Consider the following 20,777-nt stretch of genomic DNA (forward strand, 5'->3'; position numbering starts at 1 on the left):
AGCGTCAACGTAGGCGTTGCTCACTACCGGCACATATGTAGATAAGATTACAAGCCTTAAATACGATTCTTTTATTGCAATTTCAGTTTCCCAAACCAGTAATTAGGTGCTCTTGAAGGGTAGAGAGTCACCGCGGTCTAGTCAATCGTATTGGGAATCGCACACGCATTATTGTTCAAACAAACGATAGCCTCTGACGTCGTGGGGAGAGAATTTACGCGCAGGACAACATATCTATATATATATATATACGTGTATGTATGTGTATTAATAAGCTGAAAAGAATTTACTGCTTAATCCGTAAAGAAATAAATATATATTATATATATTGACGGCGAAATATTGTGAACGATTGACTTGTGGTGCAGTGACTCGCAATGAATTAGTTTGCTACTAATAACAAATTGTTAAATGTATAAGTGCCACATGTAAACTTATACACACATGTAAACTTATACACACATGTTTGTGTGTAAAAATTTACTTATTTAATGTTATCTAAATTGTACATATGAACGTATGCAACTATACCGCTCAACACTCCATCTAAGTAGTGGCGAATACGGAAAGTGTGATAAAAAATATCGGCTTTGAATTACGCGTCCGAAGTAAATATCTACAATATATTCTACGTAAATAAATATATATGAACAAACACATGTGTGTGCACATGCTTACATATTCGGCGTTCAGTTTGCAAGCATATGTGATTTTGTAAACTCTTTCCTCTCCTTCCTTTCCGCCTCTATGCTGAATTCTGTTTAATATGCAAACGAGCAGTAGCAGCAATAGCAGGGACAGTCGCCACAATGTAGCAATGACAACACCAGTCACTCCTGGCACGCCCGATTCAGCGGGCATATTGATTGGTGCTGCGGGTCAGGCGGTTTATGAGAGGCGCAACAAAACCATTCTCCACTACTTTCGCGATCGTACACCGAGTCATACCCGTACACAACAGCAACCACACTACTACCAGCACAACCCAGAGCAGCAAGTTGCATTTGGTCGCCAACGTCAAGAAGCCGTCATTTATCTAAAGGAGCCGCGTTTTATTAACAAACTGGCGCTACTGAAAAGTTCGAGCACACGCGATCTGTCGCGTTTGAGGGTCGAGGAAAAATCTGTCGATATTATATTGCCGACTACAGTGCATTTTGATAGCTCCACAAACAGTAGTAAGTCTTCAAGCGAACCGCCAGTGGCTCAGCGTAACCAACAGCGCAGCTTAGACAGTCTCTACTGTGAAGGGTATTGTTCGAGACGTATCACAGAACTAGAAAAACGTGTTACCCAATTGGAGCAGCAAGTGCAAGCTGAACGAACGGTTGCCAAAGATCTGTCCACGCGCATACAGGAACTCATACGTCGCGTAGAAGATTTGAGCCAGTTTAAGGCGTCAGATAAACGAAAACTTGGTAGTTTTCGTAAGAAAGGTCCGCAGGCAAATACAAATACGCAAGCATCTGTGCAGCCGTCAAAGTTGGAGAAGTGGATGAATTTGTCGAATTGGTTTAAGCAACGCCCCAGTATCGCAACTTTAAAGGAACAAAATATCTACAATGGTGAGTGGAAACTTGCATGATCTATGTATTAGAAACAAAATTATGGGCAATAGATCAATAAAGAGTTTACATTTAAAAATGATATAACTTCCTACCGGTTATAAAAGAAATTCTTTAAATACTTTTGGCTTAATACTTGCTATTTGCCACAAAAACAAAGAAAATAATTTATTCAATTAGAACATTTAAAAGACATAAAGCATGTACCAAGCTTTTATATTATATATTCAGTAGATAGCAGCTGTAAATTTAATCAGTATTTCTATTGATATCGCTTTATAACGATAGGAGTTTTTGCAATATTTGGAAGAAGTTGAAATATAATAAAAATAGTACATTTGATTAAAATTACACATATGCCTAGATACGAAACTATGCGTACGCGACAAAGATAAAGTTTCCAAACACATGCATATAGTATGTTAAATAAGAGAAATTGCGTTTATCGGCAGGCTGTATGACCTTGTTTTGATTAGTGATAACCAGCGTTGTATAGTTCAAAGCTGTCCTAAATCTTAATTTATTGAAATAAACATGTATTTTAATGCTTTCTAAATTTACTTTTTTCGTCAAACTAGATGAACCTTGTTTCGACACAGATATCGAAAAGGTCTCGAAACATGAGATCCATAAAAACGTACCGAAAATCGTTGTGGACTGCTGTGATTTAATTTATGAACGCTATCGCAAGGGTTCGGAGGGCATCGAGGGCATATATCGACAGTGTGGGGATTATAATAAAATTCAAACTTTGCGCTTTCGTATTGATGCAAATGATTATGAGTCATTAAGGCAACCGAATATAGATATCCATACTTTAACAGGCTTGCTCAAATTATTTTTGCGCGAAATTAAAAGCCCACTGGTGAGCGCGAATGAAGCGAAAACTTTTATTGGTAAACCGAATCAGTGGCGTAAGTGTTGGTTTTCTTATAAAATTATGAGTAATTTTGAACATATGTTTGTATTGTACTTTTGAATTAATTCTTACAGTACTGACTGATTTGACAACGAAAATCGAGATCTTGAAAAAACTGATTCGAACTTTGCCGGAAGTCAATCGTGATACAATGAATTACATATTCGAACATTTCAATAAGTAAATAATTATTAATTGTTATTTCATATTTCATTTATAAACCGAATCACTTTTAATTTAAGGCTGACGAAAGTGCCTTTACAACAAATCAGCGCCGATACACTTGCCATATCCATAACACCAACCATTTTCCATCCCCTACAGAAGGGTGCTAATACGGCGGACTTGCAGGAAATAATTAAGGAGGGCCAATTGCTAGCAGATTGTGTTAAAATAATGATCGAATATCATAGTCGTATATTCGAGTAAGTTATGAATATTGATTTTATATATTATATCTGTGTGTATTGTGTTGTTCCCTTCTTTTCTAATATTTTTTTTAATAAAGAAATGTTTGAATTTACGGTTTCGCCTACTAATTCCATGATATAGATGCCCGGTCGAGCGGCGGAGGAAACGCATAAGTGTGCAGCTTCTCCGGAAAACCCTATCACAACCGGATTTAATTTTTCAAAATTTATTTTAAGTAAATTTGTATGTGTACAGTATTTCATAATGTAATAAAAAGTCTGTATTTATAATAAAAAATGTTTACATTTATTTGTATAAACAAATGTGTTTAGCCTAAATTTGTAGATTTTCACCCACCTTAATATTGACTCTTATTCTTCTTGCAATCGTAAACGATGTTGTGTTAGAAAGGCCACATCAAATATAGCCTCCTGCTGCAGCAATTCATGCACTTCGTACTTCATGGATTCTTCATATGCGTACAGGATGCTTGTGTCATAAAGCATCATTTTGCAATGCGATAAAGCTAGAATGCAATTCCGCAAACGTGCAATTACCTCTCGGTCTGCTCGTGGTATTACTTCATTCAAATTCTGCGCATAGCCACCATCTCCGCCATCAACTTCGTTATTCACAGTTGGCGATATCCATATAAAACCATTGTTACCAAGAATTATGGATGCACCACATGTCAAGTTATGAAAATGCGTCTTACGTCGCTTAACCAGTGAAGGAAAGACTTTAACAAGTACTCCTTGTGATAATTTACCATATTTCAAACTCCGTGTGTAAAGTGATAATGTGCCTTCATCAAAAATATTCTGCACTTCAGCCGATATAAGATCACCCTCTTGTAGATATTTACGCATCATTTGTTCATCTTCCACACCTCTTCGTCGCAATTCGCCGCCAGGTAAATTTACAGAAGACAATAACAATACGGAATCCAAACGCGAGTTCGTATCCACTTTCCAACGTCGTTGTTGTACTTCAGTAATGCGCGCGACCACAACATCTCCAATTTCACCTACATATCGGCTCTTAAGTGGTTTTATAGAAATTAGCTTGTTCACCTGTTCCATCACTCCAGCTACGGATGCTTTAATATCTTCACCTTCAACATAAGTGCCATGGCCCTTCATGAAGCCAAACTGACCAGTGACCACTTCGCCGGGTGTGTAAAGACGCGGTGCCCTTGTTTGGTTTTGTGCCAACAAATCCATATTGACACGATCAATAGCTAGCCGTATATTAACGTTTGTAGTCATTATTACAAATATTAAAAGGATATTATTATTATTATTAACTTAATTTAAAGAAAGTGATAAACAAAAGCAACACGCGAAAGTTCTTTAGTTTGTAGTTGCCAGATGCATAAATATATTTTTGTTTATCCAGCATTTTTAATGAAAATATATGTACATACATATAAACAAGTTTTCGAAATATTTTTAATAGAAAAATATTTATTTATTTATTATGTAAAAACATATTTATACACAATTATTTATTATATAAAAATACTAGATTCAATTGAGTTTTTTTGTCAAGTATTTTATTTGTAAACTTACAGAAATAACAATAGTATATTCACTACTTGTGATAAAATAAATTCTCATTAAACTTTGTGCCTATAACATACGTGCTTCCTTAATCGGCCAAAGTCGACAGACTACTCGACTTTTCACAAGTCCTAATGGTATTGGACCATAGTAACGTGAATCCGAACTGTTTTCACTGTTGTCACCTTCAATCCATATGTAACCACGAGGTACATATTCATCTTGGAATTCATTTACTTTTTGTATTTTACTTGTTACTAAAGCATCAATATCAGTTTCTATTGGTCTTGTGCTATTTTTCAAAACGATTCGATCTCCAGGTATCCCTACAATACGTTTACAAATGTATTGTTTGGGATCGGTGGGAGATACAGCAATGATTATATCGCCTCGACGTGGATTGTGAAAACGTGTGGATATGCGTTCTGTCAGCAGGATGTTTTTCGAATGCAATGTAGGTTCCATTGACGGACCGTTGCACTGAAAATGGGTCATTAGTACAAGTTGAGCTTTTATTTCTATTTCCACCTTACCACTACGAAATCACCGACATATTCGAAAGTACAGTGCGTTAGACAGGCATACATCATGCTGTATTTTACTACGTCTTTTACTCTTGAAAGTATAGACACCATATTGGCTTTAATTACAAATATTAAGCATTTTTTTACTAAAAACCTTATTTAAATATAGAAATTTGTATGGCTCGTATGAAATCAGCTGTGAGTAAAATAACTTTAAACAGCTGATTCGTTGAGTATATTCAGTGAATATTTAGACCCTATTTGAATATGTACAGGACTTGTCGGGAAAGTATTACGATCGGGTCCGACAAGACATAACCCGATTTACGGCAAAAACTTTTCAACCTTCGTAGCTTCGACGTTGATCTTGGCAAGGATAATCAAAGTTAGTTTGCTTTCATATAAAAGTTTGGAATGTTTATACCAATAGAAGAAATATGCAAAGGTTTATAAGTTCCTCTTCCAATCTCATTGTCATCTACTTCTGTATATCAATTTCCCCAGTTTATTCTCCCAGAATACTCTATTTTAAACGAATTTGAGACATTCAGTGTTGTTTATTATAGGTTTCATATATGCGAATTGAAAAAGATTTTTTCACCAACAAATGTGCATTAAGCATATAATGTGAGAGTTACATTCATGAATTCAGATATTTTAATTAGTAAATTGTACATACAAATATTCTATATATGGCTCTCCAAATTTTTCTTCAAATCTCTTTCACTCTTTCAAAATCGCTAAATGTCTTATTTTAAATTACACATATCAAATTACATTCAATTTGGTTGCATGGAAGAAATTCATAAATTTTTACAGTATATATTATATGGTTATTTACTCATCAACAAATTACAATTATTTTTTACATTAAACGTCTACAGATAAGGGTAATTTTGTTCCATGCAGTTATTTTGTTAATATGAAATGAGAATGTTAATTTTTTCAATTACATTTCTTCAACATATTATGTCTATTATCCACTTAGTCACAACAAAAATACTACTTTCATTAATTTTTTACCCTTTTTTTAGAAAAGGTGTCCTCAATGCGATATAATATATGATGTTCAATAATTAATTATGTAGGTACACTGTTAAGCCTTAGAATAAATAATAGAAATTAACTATTTAAATTTAAGGAAAAAATATTGCATTTTAAATACAAAATAAATTAAATTAAATACGACTAAACAACACTCATAATATTAATAATAAATATTTTAGCGAAACCCGCAAATGATCGATATATAAATTTGTATAAAATGATATACATCACAAAATTATTTCGAAGAATCCAACAGGTAGAATTATTCTGCCTTTTTACCCTCCTCCTTCTCACGCTTTGAAGCACGTTCGCGCATATCTAAAGCGACCAAATCAATACTGGCTACATAAGCATGCAAGCAAGAGATTAACGACTTCAGTAGAGCAAATGGCGCCATGAGGATAGCCAAAAGTTTAAATAAGGACATTCCAAAGACTGTCGAATTAAAAAAAAAAACATGTTTGTTAAGTATTCAACAATTTGACTCATGATCATATCAACTTACTTAATGGTCCGTAAGTGAAATATAAAAGATACAGGCAAACATAGAAAAGTTCATTAGCGCAGCACATAAATGTAAGTACATTTTTCTGATAATAAGTACGCATTATTATATTCTCCTTAACATCGAATGACTTGTGCGATGTTTTCCCTACCATGACGCTCCTAGAAAAATTTATCAATCAGTATATAAATATATTTTTAACTTTCACTTTCTTACGTTTGCATATAAAGCCAATGGCAAGCAATATCAATGGCAATTGAAACTTGGAACCAGAACATATATTTGGGGTAAAAGTAGCTGAGCGTCACCAAGAGACCCATAGTACCACAACGATCGGTCAATTGATCCAACATCGCGCCGAAACGTGTACCTAAGAAAATGAATAAAATATGTGTTTAATGTGTTTATATTTAATCTTATTTACAGTAGAGATAAATTGCTGACTTTTGCACTTTCCATATATTGTACAGAAATTTAAAAACAAGTATGACGTGTTTACATGCAATTGTATTGTATCGTGATATGAAAAAGGAAATCTCTGCAGATAAGACAACCACTATTGAGCTTTATTAAAAGTATATACTTTTACGTTTTAACTATGGAAATAGTAAATAATTCTTAGATTAAATTCCTAATCAGCTTATACAAATGTATATAGATAATTATTTTGATCCTTATCTTTATTAATTTTTATCAAATGCTAGTATATGATCTTTAGAATTTATACATAGTCATACTAAAAAAACAAATTTAATTTATAATTCTTACTTTGGTTAAATGCACGCGCCGCATGCCCATCCACGGCATCTAATAGAGCGCTTATGACGTAGCACCATCCGGCGGCCACATAATTAGTAGACATGCACCAGAAAGCTATCAACGCTAGTATAATGCGAGCATATCCTGTAAAGAGCAACAAATAACTTAGTAACCTCATATATATGTGGAAAATCAATAACTATTCGAATAATATGCATTGTTACAAAAATTATCTAAGACAGGTTAATTGAATTAACGTGTCATTCTTCGTTTATCATGCCTCCTACCTATATGTAATGTTGCATTACTTACGTGTACATTACATTAATACGTACCAATTAGATTTGGAACAAAAAAGAATACATTATCGTGTTCTGTCAGCGCCATGATATTATTCTCTGGATTTACTGCAGCTCCTAGTTTGCCAGCGTTACTATAACAAACGGTTGTATTGTATATTTAGAGACTGAGAAGACCCTTCCGAGCCAGCTAGAACTAATTATGACTATTCCAACGATATTACTAATGTTAATGGCAAATACCATAAATCCGACACACTTTGTTGTAAAAATGTTCTTAGTTGAACTCTATTTAAATTGAAACAAATAAATATATGATATTTTTATTTTGAACGTTTATTTTCTTGGAATGCAATTATAAAATGCTGGACGCATTAAACTGCAGTTTACTGGTCTTTTAATTCTACCAATTTTTTTCTTTCTGAAAGAGTTTCTACAACAAATTTGGAGCAGTACGTTCAGTGTATGGCGAAGCAAAGTAGAAAATAATACTGTCAGGGTGGCGGAGTTTCAATAATTAGGCGCGAATTAATCTTCGATTTTTTACCTTTTAAATAACGAAAGAAAAAATAATCTATTCAGTGCGGATAAATGAAATTTTAAAATGCGCTTTCCATATATCTTTTCCTCATCATACCTTTTTCTGCATTTAAATAAATGTAATGTTGAGAACTTTTGGTTGCAACTCTGCAGGGTAATTTGCTCGTTCATCGCGAAGTCGAAACGAAACGAAAAAACCTCGAATAGATTTTCTGGTCACAGTCCTTGTGAATTTTGAGCAGACAAATTCGTGCATTAAGACTTTGTGAAAATTGTTAAAAAATAACAAAGAATATTTATTTGACTTAAAAAAACTTGAAAAAACTAAAAGCAAGTTATGAAAGGAACGTGTTGATGCAGAAAATGCGTTGAAATTTTCAATGGCTAAGGCACAATGAAAAAAAAGTAGAAGAAGCATTAGTGGCAGTGTGTGTAAATGTTCAAAGCAGAAAAAAAAGTTGGAAATACGGCGTGAATGAAGAAACGTAAATGTAAGAAAAGGATTGGAGTGCGGGCAGAAAAGTAGTTAAAACGACGAAGTAAGTGTATGTAGGATTTTGTGCGTAGCAGTTACCGATCGGCTGAAAGTTGTGCATTCAACACTACGTACAATGTGATATTTTTTGAAAAATAATTTACTAAATCGTAAATATACTTGACGTAAAAAGGTTGATATATTTGTAAGCTATTATAGACATAAGTGAACTCATGTTGCTAACGGGAAATTGTGAAAAGGATAAACTAAATGAGTTTGAAAATTAAATTCTAAGGTTCAAGCTATTGCATATGACGTGTTTTCAAACCTCTACCTTGTGAAAGATGAGGCAATCTCATGAAAGTCATGCGCATATTGTACAAAACTCTAAAGTAATTTGACTATGATATAAAATATGATTTGTGAATCAAGACCAAAGTTGTTTGTTGTGAAGGAACCAAAAAAATTACCTGCCCGTAAATTACCTCATTTTGTACGATCGCTTTTCAAAACCAATTTAAGGTGTATTTGCGAAAATACGAAAAGAAAAAAGGACAGGGTTGCAATATTGTCTCTCGTATGACAGATAAGATTAAGTATTTATTTATTAGAATGTTTACTCAATTTAATTGCTAAAGTGAATCTTTTCTGCTATTTACAAATTTTGGCTGTATGTAATTTTCAATTATTTTAACGTTTTCTTTAAAAGACTTCTAAAATTATAACCTTAAAAGTAATCTTTGTTTCCATTTTAGATTTTCATACATATTGTTGCTTTTCTTCGATTCACATATTACATTGTAGTGTTGTCTTTTTTATTCAAATGTGGTTGCAGTATGCGGCATGTCGGCTTAAGCGAAGTTTTTTTTTTTCTTTTTGTCAAATCGCTGTTTTTTATGATTTGCTTTGTGTATGTTACGCAGCGAAAAATCGTGTAAAATGATATGAAAAGTTTTTAAAATTCACGGGAATAGAATGAACTTTTTAAAAATATATTAAAACAATTATTATGTATTATATATATAATTTTGGAAATAGATAGGTTAGTAATGATACAAACAATAAAGAAAATATTCTGATGTGTTATTTGGTTTTCAGTGCAACTCTTTGACAAGTAAAATGACAAATTAAAAAAAATAATTAGTAAATCATTAAAAAGAAATACTTTGGCAGACAAAGCAAAAACAAAATCATTGATTGTTATAAAGTGCTGTCACTGCAATTGTGGTTACATACGCAAACGTCGCCATAGCCACGTACGTCCGTGGCGGATACACCGGCATTGGACAACTATCTGGCTACTCACGCTAGTGGAACAGAACGATTTATTTGAACAACGAGCAGAGTATAGAATTACACATTATATTCAACATCACACCGTACATTTTTACGTTGGTCGCAAAAATTCATATTAAGAATTTTGCATAAGATCCGACTTGCGGGCTATCAAGCACATACCAATAATTACACTATTTTAATGGCATTTGTTTGCCCACCTCCCCCTCTGATGCGGAAAAATGAACAATGAAATCAGTGGTAAGACTCTTCTATCCGTCACCGCATCGATTGCCGCTACCATTATACCTGACACACCTATTGTGTCCATAGCCGGTGCCACTTTAAGTGAAATAACCACTACAACAACTTCAACGACAACAACACCAACACCAACATCTTTCATACCATCAAATAAAACCAACAAAGACCATATAAACGCCAATTTGCCAAACAATCCAATGTCTGATGCTGCTGTCGCCAAGTCAGCTGGAGGCAACAGTACCGCCGCTGCAAACAATACCACATCTAATACACCCGCAGATACAGGTGGTATCGCCGGCAAAAATTCTTCACTAGAACATACCACTATTGTGAACATTGCCAACGCTGAAAAATCAGATGACGCTATTGCAAATGCATCAACTGACACAAAGGTAAGTTTAATTCAGCGATGTTCCTATATTTCTTTAGTTCTAGTAGTGCTACTAAATCACTTAATGCGACCTGTAATGTAAATGTATAATTTAAGTTTGCGGTTCTCATACGAACGGTGCGTATTTGATATTTAACATGTATAAATATGTGTGAGGACGAAGGCCATCATCACACAGCAGCTTATATGGAAAGACAACTGCTAATGAAGTTTAATAAAAAAACGTAGGAAATCAATAGTGTGGCCTTAAAAACGTTCACCTTTCTCCTAATACCAATATGCACATTTAAATCTGTTGTTTTTGCAGCTTTAACATTCTTTCCTATCTATTTATCTAACTTTTGTATTTCACAGAACATTCATAATTTTTTTACGCTAATTATTAATATCTTTAAAAAAAAACAAGTGATAGCGACGCACATATACTTGTATATAGTATGTTCACATATCTGTATATACATACATATTTATTGAAGATAAGGCCATGTCATATGAACTGCATTATTGGACAAATAACTGCATACAATATTACTAATTTAATGGAAGATAATTGACTCGCTTTAATACATTTTTTAATATAGTTTAGCTATTTTTATAATTAGTGTCTAGTCCATATTGTATAGAATATTTCCCATAACCAAATGTTTACATAATTATATATTTCAAACTATATTGTCAATGGCAGAAACTAAATATACACTATTTTTTGACCTTCACCTTTTGATCCGTACTTTCTAAGTTGACCGCAACAGCGACATCTAATCCGTTCCACCCAAAATTGACACATTGTGCAATGCAGAGTTTGTCTTAACACGTTTATATACTGGTCTCCAGTTCCACGCACATTTTCTATGTAGTAATTTAATGTTGTCAATGTTTGTTGTTCATATGCTCATATGCCCATATACATACATGTATGGTGTACTTTATAAATTCTTCATTGTTTTTTTTTTAACTTATTCACATACATGCATACAAATTAACATCCTTTTTTGCATTTTCGTTTGTAATCCTTACCCCTTCCTTCTTATTTACATGGCTACGTGGTAATGGTGACAAAACAGAATCATAACTAAGTCAAAACTGTTCGGTGGTTAGATTTTACCTATCAGCACCTAATAGAAAATAATAAACTTATAAACATAGAAAACCGCAATGCTCCGTTAGCGGCGAGCGTTACGACAACTCCCAATTACTGAAAAGCAAAAGCAACACAGATCGAACACAACGGTTTGGAATACTTGGTTTGGTGAAACACACATAGGCCGTTGGCGTTCGGTGTATGTCCGTCCGATAGCAAATAAAGGGGTAAAGTGTTTCGATTTAAAGGCAAACCAAAAACCGCATTACTGCAAGGGCAGCGCAACATCTAATAATATATTTTTTTATTATATTTTCATACATATATCAATAAATTTTTATTGTGCTCAACATTTATAGTGAAATTATAATAAACTTAAATGTGTGGGACGCAAATTCATTAATGTGTTTTTCATATCGAATGTGTTAGTAAAAAGGAAATTATTACAAAACCAGTGTGCAAAGAATATTATAAAATAAGAATTTATTAAAGCAAATTTTGTAGCTTAATTAAAAATGTTCTTTCTTCATGTGAACAATTAACAGATTTCACTAAAACCAAGTACTAATATCTGCTTTATATGCATGTAATTAGGTTATGATTCGTTTTACGTTTTAAGATCTTAAAATTAAATAATTATTATATATTTTAGGTGATTGTGCGCTAATTTTAACCGATAGAGAGAATTACGATTTCTTTTTTAGTTTAAAATACATTTTCTCTTCGATATTACAGAAATCTGATATCTCCGATTTAGAAGAACCAGAGTTAAAAAAGCTACTCGACGAGGCCTACAATTATAAGACACCCAAGGACAAAAAAGATAAAAGCGAAATATTCTTGGTTGGCAAACATTAATTTTTCTTTTAAAAATTAATACTTAATAATAAAAATGTATATGTATATTATAGGATTTGCTGCAGAAGGTGGAAAATGAAGATCTGGGCATAACATCGACACGTGCGGATAGTCATCGTCATCATCCGCATTCACAGAGTCGTCATCAACAGAAGCAGGGTGGCTCATTGCAAGATCTCTTACAGCTGCCATCCGATTATCGACGCCAAAATCATACATCACGTCACAAGAAAAACTCATCCGTGTCTTCACGGCAACGTGAGGGCGGAAGTTTACCCAGCAACGTCAATGTTGCCAATTGCTTGCTAAGCAGCTTTGGTCAACAATCGTCCATATATACGGATAAACGTGTGCGTCGAGGTATTTTGCCAGGCGTGGAAAGTGCTACAGTTTCTTTGAAAAGCAACAAGACATTGGTTGGCGTAGTTGGTCTGGCTGTTAGCGACCCAAACGCCAATTGTTTGCTTAGTAGCTTTGAACAGCAGACACCTGCCTACGCGGATAAACCTGTTCGTCGTATTCTTGGTCTTGCTGGTGGTGATCCCAACGCAACTACTGGTGGTACAGGCACCAGTGGCAGTTCTGGCACGAATTCAGTAGGTATATGTAGCAAGGACAGTGGCAACAGTGTTGGTGCTAGCGTGACAAGTGTCATTGGAGGCACTGGGAATATGGCGACCACAGCGAGTGGGCATAGTGTTGGTGGCACGATGGCAACTGGCGCGGGTATTGTTAATAACCCAGTAAAAAGTGCCAATTCCATTACTGGTAGTAGTGATTATATTATTAATATTGGCGATATGATCGATATTCAACAGCAGCAACAAATTTTACCATCGAAAGCACAAGACGGCGGGCAGGTAATAAAAATAGCATGTTTTTCATATTTTTTCTTATAATATTGTTTTACTATATTATAATATAAGGGCTTGCCGTATTATGAACGTGTGGATATTGATATGCGCATACCGCGTCCAAATTTGCACCGAGGAGAGGGTGTAGATTTCGCCCCAGCACACTCCCATCATTATGTAGACGAAGTAATTCGTTTTCATCAAATCGATGGCGGAGATGGTAGTTTGTGTGAGAGTGGTGAAGTAGCCATTTCAGTTAACAATCTTGGCAACAAACTCAAGTCGGCAGCTGCGTCCTGTTCCCTCCCGATGCCGTTAGACGAGCGATACCGGTCCATTAAATCGGTGATGGGTGAGAAGGGCGACAACGCCGGCGCCAATTTGAATACAGCAGTTACAGCAAAAGCTTCCGGAACAATAACATCAAACAGTGGTGGTTCAATCAGTAACTCAAATAATAATTCAGGTGGTGGTGTCGGCAGCAACAGTATCGGTATAGGCAGCTACACAAAGTCACTACCATTATCGGTAAGTTGTAATACAATGCAAAATAATTGAGAACCTAAATATTATTATGTGTTATTTCTACTGCACCAGCGTCAGACTGACGAGAACGGCAACGATTGCGAACGTCAGCAGCACAATAGCAGCAGCAGCAGTATTACTGTTAGCGCAGGTCAATCGCAAGCGAAGGCCAAAACTAAGAAGAAGCCACAAAAGGACAACACCATACCTGTCGATGTTGAGAATGAGGCTGGGTACCGCGGCAAGGATCCTGTCGAAGTATTGCTGAAGTTCATAGAAGAAGATACCAAGCAGAGTGGTAGTGGTGGCAACAAATTCGCCGAAAATAATAAAAAGAAAGAACGTAAAAAGGAGAAAGTGAAACAAAGTAAAATGAAGAAAAGCAATTCACTGGAGGAGTTGCGTAGTTGTGCCAAGATCGATGTTGGTGAACTTAAACAATCAGCTGCCACTACTGAGAGCAGTAATGTCACAATGCGCAGCAAAGGTAGTGGGGGTGGCAAGGGTGGCAAGAATAATTCTGCTTCTATAGCTGATATAAATAAAAACTTCGATGGTGGCAGCAAGGAAGGGCCAAACACTTCACCAACTAGCGGTGGCAAGCAAGCGAATGTGGTTGCCACCAATTCAAATACAACGGTGAGCAATCGCAAAAGCGAACGACGTTCGTGGGGCACTGAGGAGTTGCAATATTTGGGAAGTGAAGGCAGTGTTGGCGGTGCTGGTAGTAACAGTGGTTCCGTTGTTGGTAGCGGTGAGGACAAGGTGAAGGAAAAGAAAGATAAGAAAAGTAAGGAGAAGGATAAAGATAAAGAACGCGATGTAGAAAAAGAGAAGGACAAAGGCAAGGATAAAGATAAGGAGAAGGAGAAGGAAAAAGACAGTGATAAGCATGATAAACTGACAAATAATAAGATTGACGGTAATACAAAAACGGATAAACAAGAAAAAAATGATAAAGTTGAAAAGGCAGAAAAGCAGGAGAAAGTTGAAAAGCAGGAACGAGCCGACAAGGCGGAGAAACGCAAAAGATCCGAGAGCATTATGCAAACTCCGATTGCCAACTCAGTGGAGCGTCAAGATGCCGGTACACCGGTATTCTCGGCAATCGACTTGTTGTCTATGAATGCGCTGATATCCGAGACGGCTGAATTTCATGTGGTTACCAAAAAGAAGAAGCCAAAGAAGCAGCGCGCTTCCATTGACGAAACTCATTTTACACAAAACTCGAATTATAACAACAGCAACAACAACAGTGGCCACAACAACTATAATAATAGTAATTGTGGCACAACTTCGCGAGCGCACAATATGGTATTGAATGCACAGAAAAATAACAACAACATCAATAGTAATAATAATAACAATAATGTGTCACAACAACAACAGCAGCAGCAACAATCACGCTGTCTCTTATACACATCTAGATGTGTATAAGAGACAGCAATATGGTATTGAATGCACAGAAAAATAACAACAACATCAATAGTAATAATAATAACAATAATGTGTCACAACAACAACAGCAGCAGCAACAATCACGTTATAAATACCATAACAATAATGCGCATGGATTTAACGCTTATGGAAACGGTGGTGGTAGTGGAAATAACAACAATAGCTTTGGCGAAGATGGACGTCTTGATTATCGCAATAATTACAATTCCAATTATAATAATAACTACAATACCAACCACTCGCATCAGCAGTATGGCTATCAACACCAGCAACAGCAGCAGCAAGGTCCTTACCATCACCATCAGCATAATAATCAACAACAACAACATCAGCATCACCATCATGCTCACAATGTGAACAGCGGCTCCACAGACAAATCGCGCCGTAAATCAACTTCCTCAGTGCCACCTTCGGAGAAATCCGATTCTAGTGATCTCGATTCAGTGCATTCCTTGCCCATAGAATCAACCACAGCTTCAGCGACCAAAAACAAACAGCGTCACAAGCAGACCGACGCATCGACCACAGCTACGCCAGAAACACCGAAGAGTACGGCGAGCGGTGGTTCACCAGGTTCGGCGCCGATTTCCTATGCACATATCGCCGCGGCAGCAGCTGCGGATCGTTGGCCCAGTCTGGACGCTGCTAACAATAACAGTGCAATGGCAAATGGCATTAATACCTCTCCTACTATTGCCAACAATGCGGCCGAACAGTTGCAGACACAAGTGACCAACAATTGTGAAATTGCTATATCCGCCTCTCTGTCAAATGCCAGTAACAGCCCCTCCACGGCAACAGCAGTTGTTGCCACATCAATAAATTCTGCCAGCAAACAGGGTAAGAGTAAGAAGCTCACCATCAAACCGGATTTCCCAGAGCTGGGTTCTAGCAGCGCTACGATTGCGACGACGTCAGATAACAGCAAGCCAAACATAGCGTCCGCAGCCATTCCCGTGATTGCCGCTGCTCCGAAAACTATATCATATTCTCAGAGTCTAGTTGCCGCACCCGCACAATTAATCACCCAGCCTAACATTGGAAGTATTGCAAACGGTGAGAAAGTGGCTGGCCCCACAGTCGACGCAGTCGTTGCATCTACCGTTGCTGCTGCTCCTGCTGTTCCAGACAGCAATACCATAACGGATGTCAACAAGGTTGATACCATCAATAGCATATCGGCCTCGGCGCGTTTGCCACAACAGCAGCCAATGCAGCACCAACATTCTCAGCATCAAATGCAGACTCTACAAAAGTCAAAAAGTGTCGAAAACGATAGTTACAGTTTCAACAGTAGTAACCTGGATCAACAGTATCCGGCCTTAGAAAAGACAGTGAAACGTCATAGCGCCACTAACGTATCTATTTCACCACAAACGGCTGCCGCCACACTTGTTGTTGGCGCAGTAGGCAGTAGTGGTATTCAAACACTGGCCACCAGTTCGGTGCCACCCGCAAATGTTACTAGTTCCACTAAATTTAATTTCGCCGCGGCTGCCAAACAGCTCGTAGTCAAAAGCTGTTCTATGTCACAACCGATGTTAACACAAGACCCGACAATAGCAGGAGCAGCGGCGCAGCCATCAACAGTTTCAGCTTTAACTACCTCAGGCCCTCCAGTTGCATACCCAACAGTACCGGGCAACGCGGCCATTACTGCTGCAGCAAATGTTACGGTGGCGCCAGTAACAATGCCAGTTCGCAAGTCAAAAGAAAAGTCACCAACAGCTGTATTTGCGCCGCCGACAGCGATCAGTGCACTTGCAACCGCAGCAGTAGTACCAACAGCAAGTGCAAACTTAGCTGTCCAGACGCCCGATGTAAGCGCTGTGATCATTACTGCACGGAAAAGCAAGAAAGAAAAGTCACAGCCAGTGCTTATCGCAGATCCGACCATAAGCTTAACAACAATCACTGAGCCGCATGCTCACGTTGCACAAAAATTGAGTACAGCCACCCAGACGCAAGCGACGTCCATGGATATAGTTACTATTAGTAAAACTTCGCGCTCACAATCAAATATAGATGTGAGCAGCGAAACGGTTGTGATACCACCCATTGTGAGCAAACCGCAGAGGCAGCATGTTAGCACCGCCACTAATATCAGTAAATGCCATATTGCACCTGCTGCTACAACGGCAACCAACTTAACAAATGCCGGCGCTGTGGCAGGTACTCTTAGTTGCAACGCGCCTAGCAACCGGCCGGCAGTTATAATTTTGAATGACGATCGCACCGGCGACAGCAGCGCCGTTGGCATCGAATTCACGTTTGGTGACTTCAACGAGGACGAATTGAAGTTCTTCGACGACAACATTGCCGAAGACGAGTGCTCTGATGAGTTGGCAGCTGATGATTCAGCGATACAGCAGCCATCACAATCAGCGGCCGCTCCAACTTTGAACGCTGGTGGTGCAAACAGTGCGTATACAAAAAATGCTGTCGTGCCAGTAGAGAACGTCGGACTCTATGCAGCAGTCAGGGCTGCATCGCCACAGCCAACTTTTGTCGGGCCGCCTTTAAGCAACGTTCCTGTTGTTAAAGACATTGGACTTATTGTGAAAACGCCAGTAACCGCAGTCGGTAACGCTGTCAACAACAACACCGTTGATCAAGCCAACGTGAATGACAATAGTAGCGTTGGAAGTGTGGCCGGTTCCGACACTGACTTACAGCTCCAGCTGCAGTTACAGCAGCAGCAGTTGCAGCGGCGAAATAGCGAAACGCAAAAGTTGCAACAACTAGAGACTTGCAATGACATTGAGACCGCCATTATAGCTGCGGCGCGCGCAGCCGCCGAACAGCAACATCAACAGCCACCAATGCAGCCACCACCGCTGCAGCAACAACGTTCATATCGGCACAAACACCAACAACAATATAGAAGTACTTCCTATGGCAACGCTTACGAGCCACCACAACAGCGCGAGCAACGTTCACAGTCCGCATACACGCGTGATACGCCGAATAACTACCAACAACAACATCACTATCATAGTCAATACCATCAGCAGCCGCACTATCACTACCACCAAAGTAGCAGTAGTAACAGCGCCTCACGCAGTCGTAGCAGCAGCAGTAACAACAATGCTAATTCATATGATGTTTCGGGGAGCACACCGCCTCCACAATCACCAAATCCCACAACATCCGTTGTTGTGAATATACAACGTAAAGAATTCGACATAAATTTCATTCCGCCCACAGTGTCGAACGCATACAACGCGTTGCAACACAACGAGATTATTGTGGATTTCATTGGCTCCGGTAAGTGCAAGCAAGAAACATGTCCACCGCTTATTTGTAAATTTCAAGGTTTTAGCACAAATTAATATCTCTAGTAGTAGGCAGTGTGGGCATGTAGCGATGTCACACAATGTGAATTTGGCTCTCTCTAAGGCCCCACTTTACATTGGGTCTTTAAAAATTTAATGTACTAAATTTTTTTATTTCCATAGCTTGGGAGGAAGTGGCTAAAGTGACGAAATTCTACGAAGGACAATAAAACGCCGCCACAACAGTAGCAGCAAATACATAGGCATTGCAATCACTGCATTACAACATAAACAAAGCCCAAAATTAAACAAAAAAGAAAAAACGACAACACGCCCATGCGCCCATGCGCCAAACATGAAAAGCCGCAGCGTCTGACAGAATTTGTTACCTACAGCGTGCCTACACTAGCGTGGCGTAGGCATGACTGTCAGCTTTACCAAAATGCATAACGAGTAGTTACCGGCTTGTGACATTTTGTGTTATTTCTGCTGGGCGCTTATAATGTTGTTTGATTAAATTAAAGTGTTACGCTGAACTCAGTGCCGTGGTTGCGCGTTGCATTGTCAAATAAACGAAATCGCAAGTACGTAAAGGCAAACAAATATAACAATTATAATAAAATCCAAATACAGAGTGGGAAAAAGAGCGCGTGTGAAGGAGGCATACTTGTAATATACAAGGATATATACATACGTATATATGAAAACGATAAACACAAATGCACATAAATATATGTATGGCCTAATAGGTAACCAAAAATGTATATATGTATGTGTATATTGATTTTGTCTGTACATGGCTGCTTGTGTGCTTTTATCGCTTCGCTGAAACTCTAACTCTAACTAATATAAATATTATTTTAATTTACTTAGAAGTTAATCAGCGAAAATATTAGTTTATAAAACGAATACGAATTCGAAATCCATAGAGAGAGAGACAGAGAGACAATGTGAAAATGAGCGTAAAAGATGAATTGAAATAAATATGAAAAAATATAATTATGAAAATATATGGATGTAGAAAGCGTGTGGAAATGGTTTGAGGCAGCACATAGGAAAGCAACGTAAACTTGAACTGTATGAAATCTCTCATATGTACTTGAAAAAAAAAATATATATATTTTTATTAAACTGGAAACTATACATTAAAATACACATTTAAATAATTTTATATGCAAATTTAATGAATTGTTATAAACAACTAAAACTTTCTGATTGTAATGCTGTGAACGAAGGGCTTAAAGTACAGATGATTTTACAATGCAGCAAATGTCTGGCAAGCGGAGTCGTGACTGAAATGGCAACTTGGCGAACTCTGACGCTTCGGATTTGCTCTCTCTAATAGTACGCAAGCAAAAGAAGCTGTACAATACATATAGTAGTTATAGAAATGCGTACATATGCAAAAATATATATTAAAACATTTAAATATATAATTAGCTACTATAAATGTACTTTATTATTGTATGTTTACATTTATATACATGTTGTGCTGCTGTCTCGGAACGCCGACTGCACTCAGTGAGTGCGAGAGTGGGAGAGTGTAGCATAGAGAGTTGTGTGACAAAAAGCAAAATTAAATAAAAAAAATTAATTTGTAAAAAGTTGATCAGTTAGAGGCAAAACAATTAAACAAAACTAATTGTAACTGTATCAGCACCGCACCTTCTCTATTGCAGCATTCCAGTGAGCGTTCTACGTGTAAGCAAACGTAGCAGCAGCGCAGACAAAAACAAACACGAAAAAGGCATATATAACACAACATAAATAAGCCAATAAGTGAAATAGCGGTAAAGCGAATCAACTGAACTATTAAAATAATGCATAAATTACAAAAACAAAATAAATAATAAACACACACGTATACAACTCATATGGTGGAAAACATTGCATACATGCACATTTGTAGATATACATATACATATATATTAGTATATGCCGCTCGCATTAATAATAAATAATAAAAGTTGTAACTGTATAATTAATAATGGCAATGAAATAACGCGATATTAAAACTTATTTAACACTAACTAAACTACTAAAAATAGCAACAAAATTTGCAAAAAAAAAAAAAAATACAATAATAATGAATTAAAATTCTTCAATGTACAGACGTGTTCGAAATAATAAGAACAACCAAAGTGAATATCGAAATCATTGAATAAAATTTTCTCAGTAATATTTTATTGA

The 20,777-nt window shown here is 37.0% G+C and overlaps 5 protein-coding genes and 1 long non-coding RNA gene across 7 annotated transcripts; 2 read left to right on the forward strand and 4 right to left on the reverse strand.

Annotated features, from left to right (window-relative positions):
• The first annotated feature begins 102 nt into the window (after positions 1-102).
• Positions 103-3,178, forward strand: LOC108965050 (rho GTPase-activating protein 15). 2 transcript variants are annotated; one of them, XM_018927219.1, is made up of 5 exons: positions 103-1,565; positions 2,144-2,479; positions 2,559-2,664; positions 2,727-2,909; positions 3,037-3,178. In XM_018927219.1, exons 1-5 carry the CDS (start codon positions 767-769, stop codon positions 3,128-3,130), a joined length of 1,518 nt encoding a protein of 505 aa, XP_018782764.1. In that variant the 5' UTR covers positions 103-766; the 3' UTR covers positions 3,131-3,178. The 2 variants fall into 2 exon arrangements, with proteins under 2 accessions (XP_018782764.1, XP_018782765.1); XM_018927220.1 differs by having other exon boundaries at positions 2,993-3,127.
• LOC108965052 (exosome complex component RRP4) lies at positions 3,179-4,237 on the reverse strand. The gene has a single exon (XM_018927221.1). It carries the CDS (start codon positions 4,161-4,163, stop codon positions 3,267-3,269), a length of 897 nt encoding a protein of 298 aa, XP_018782766.1. The 5' UTR covers positions 4,164-4,237; the 3' UTR covers positions 3,179-3,266.
• A 191-nt stretch (positions 4,238-4,428) lies between these two features.
• Positions 4,429-5,183, reverse strand: LOC108965059 (mitochondrial inner membrane protease subunit 1). Its single transcript, XM_018927230.1, has 2 exons — positions 4,991-5,183; positions 4,429-4,937 (listed from the first exon to the last, which is right to left on the reverse strand). Exons 1-2 carry the CDS (start codon positions 5,090-5,092, stop codon positions 4,527-4,529), a joined length of 513 nt encoding a protein of 170 aa, XP_018782775.1. The 5' UTR covers positions 5,093-5,183; the 3' UTR covers positions 4,429-4,526.
• Positions 5,184-6,197: 1,014 nt separating this feature from the next.
• On the reverse strand, positions 6,198-8,305 carry LOC108965088 (CDP-diacylglycerol--inositol 3-phosphatidyltransferase). Its single transcript, XM_018927274.1, has 6 exons — positions 8,229-8,305; positions 7,628-8,138; positions 7,302-7,436; positions 6,750-6,903; positions 6,534-6,694; positions 6,198-6,463 (listed from the first exon to the last, which is right to left on the reverse strand). Exons 2-6 carry the CDS (start codon positions 7,677-7,679, stop codon positions 6,291-6,293), a joined length of 675 nt encoding a protein of 224 aa, XP_018782819.1. The 5' UTR covers positions 7,680-8,138; positions 8,229-8,305; the 3' UTR covers positions 6,198-6,290.
• Positions 8,306-8,421: 116 nt separating this feature from the next.
• On the forward strand, positions 8,422-20,663 carry LOC108965089. The gene is made up of 8 exons (XM_018927275.1): positions 8,422-8,670; positions 9,705-10,537; positions 12,353-12,460; positions 12,529-13,335; positions 13,402-13,857; positions 13,927-15,233; positions 15,368-18,579; positions 18,771-20,663. Exons 2-8 carry the CDS (start codon positions 10,124-10,126, stop codon positions 18,815-18,817), a joined length of 6,351 nt encoding a protein of 2,116 aa, XP_018782820.1. The 5' UTR covers positions 8,422-8,670; positions 9,705-10,123; the 3' UTR covers positions 18,818-20,663.
• LOC108965090 lies at positions 10,960-11,753 on the reverse strand. The gene is made up of 2 exons (XR_001993080.1): positions 11,449-11,753; positions 10,960-11,385 (listed from the first exon to the last, which is right to left on the reverse strand). It is a non-coding gene; the product is annotated as an uncharacterized LOC108965090 (long non-coding RNA).
• Positions 20,664-20,777: the final 114 nt, after the last annotated feature.

Source organism: Bactrocera latifrons, unplaced genomic scaffold (assembly GCF_001853355.1).
Source record: "Bactrocera latifrons isolate USDA-ARS-PBARC rearing strain unplaced genomic scaffold, ASM185335v1 scaffold_133, whole genome shotgun sequence".
Lineage (NCBI taxonomy): Eukaryota > Metazoa > Arthropoda > Insecta > Diptera > Tephritidae > Bactrocera > Bactrocera latifrons.

Excerpts from the sequence above, each read along its gene's own strand:
- LOC108965050 (XM_018927219.1), top strand. The coding sequence starts at position 767 with ATGCAAACGAGCAGTAGCAGCAATAGCAGGGACAGTCGCCACAATGTA. Across the intron at positions 2,480-2,558 it reads TGGTAAACCGAATCAGTGGC|TACTGACTGATTTGACAACG; the intron begins GTAAGTGTTGGT and ends TAATTCTTACAG. Across the intron at positions 2,910-3,036 it reads TATCATAGTCGTATATTCGA|ATGCCCGGTCGAGCGGCGGA; the intron begins GTAAGTTATGAA and ends TCCATGATATAG.
- LOC108965052 (XM_018927221.1), bottom strand. The coding sequence starts at position 4,163 with ATGACTACAAACGTTAATATACGGCTAGCTATTGATCGTGTCAATATG.
- LOC108965059 (XM_018927230.1), bottom strand. The coding sequence starts at position 5,092 with ATGGTGTCTATACTTTCAAGAGTAAAAGACGTAGTAAAATACAGCATG. Across the intron at positions 4,938-4,990 it reads ATGTCGGTGATTTCGTAGTG|TGCAACGGTCCGTCAATGGA; the intron begins GTAAGGTGGAAA and ends ACCCATTTTCAG.
- LOC108965088 (XM_018927274.1), bottom strand. The coding sequence starts at position 7,679 with ATGGCGCTGACAGAACACGATAATGTATTCTTTTTTGTTCCAAATCTA. Across the intron at positions 7,437-7,627 it reads TTTTGTTCCAAATCTAATTG|GATATGCTCGCATTATACTA; the intron begins GTACGTATTAAT and ends TGCTCTTTACAG. Across the intron at positions 6,695-6,749 it reads CATTGGCTTTATATGCAAAC|GAGCGTCATGGTAGGGAAAA; the intron begins GTAAGAAAGTGA and ends AAATTTTTCTAG.
- LOC108965089 (XM_018927275.1), top strand. The coding sequence starts at position 10,124 with ATGAACAATGAAATCAGTGGTAAGACTCTTCTATCCGTCACCGCATCG. Across the intron at positions 13,336-13,401 it reads AAGCACAAGACGGCGGGCAG|GGCTTGCCGTATTATGAACG; the intron begins GTAATAAAAATA and ends TTATAATATAAG. Across the intron at positions 13,858-13,926 it reads CAAAGTCACTACCATTATCG|CGTCAGACTGACGAGAACGG; the intron begins GTAAGTTGTAAT and ends CTACTGCACCAG.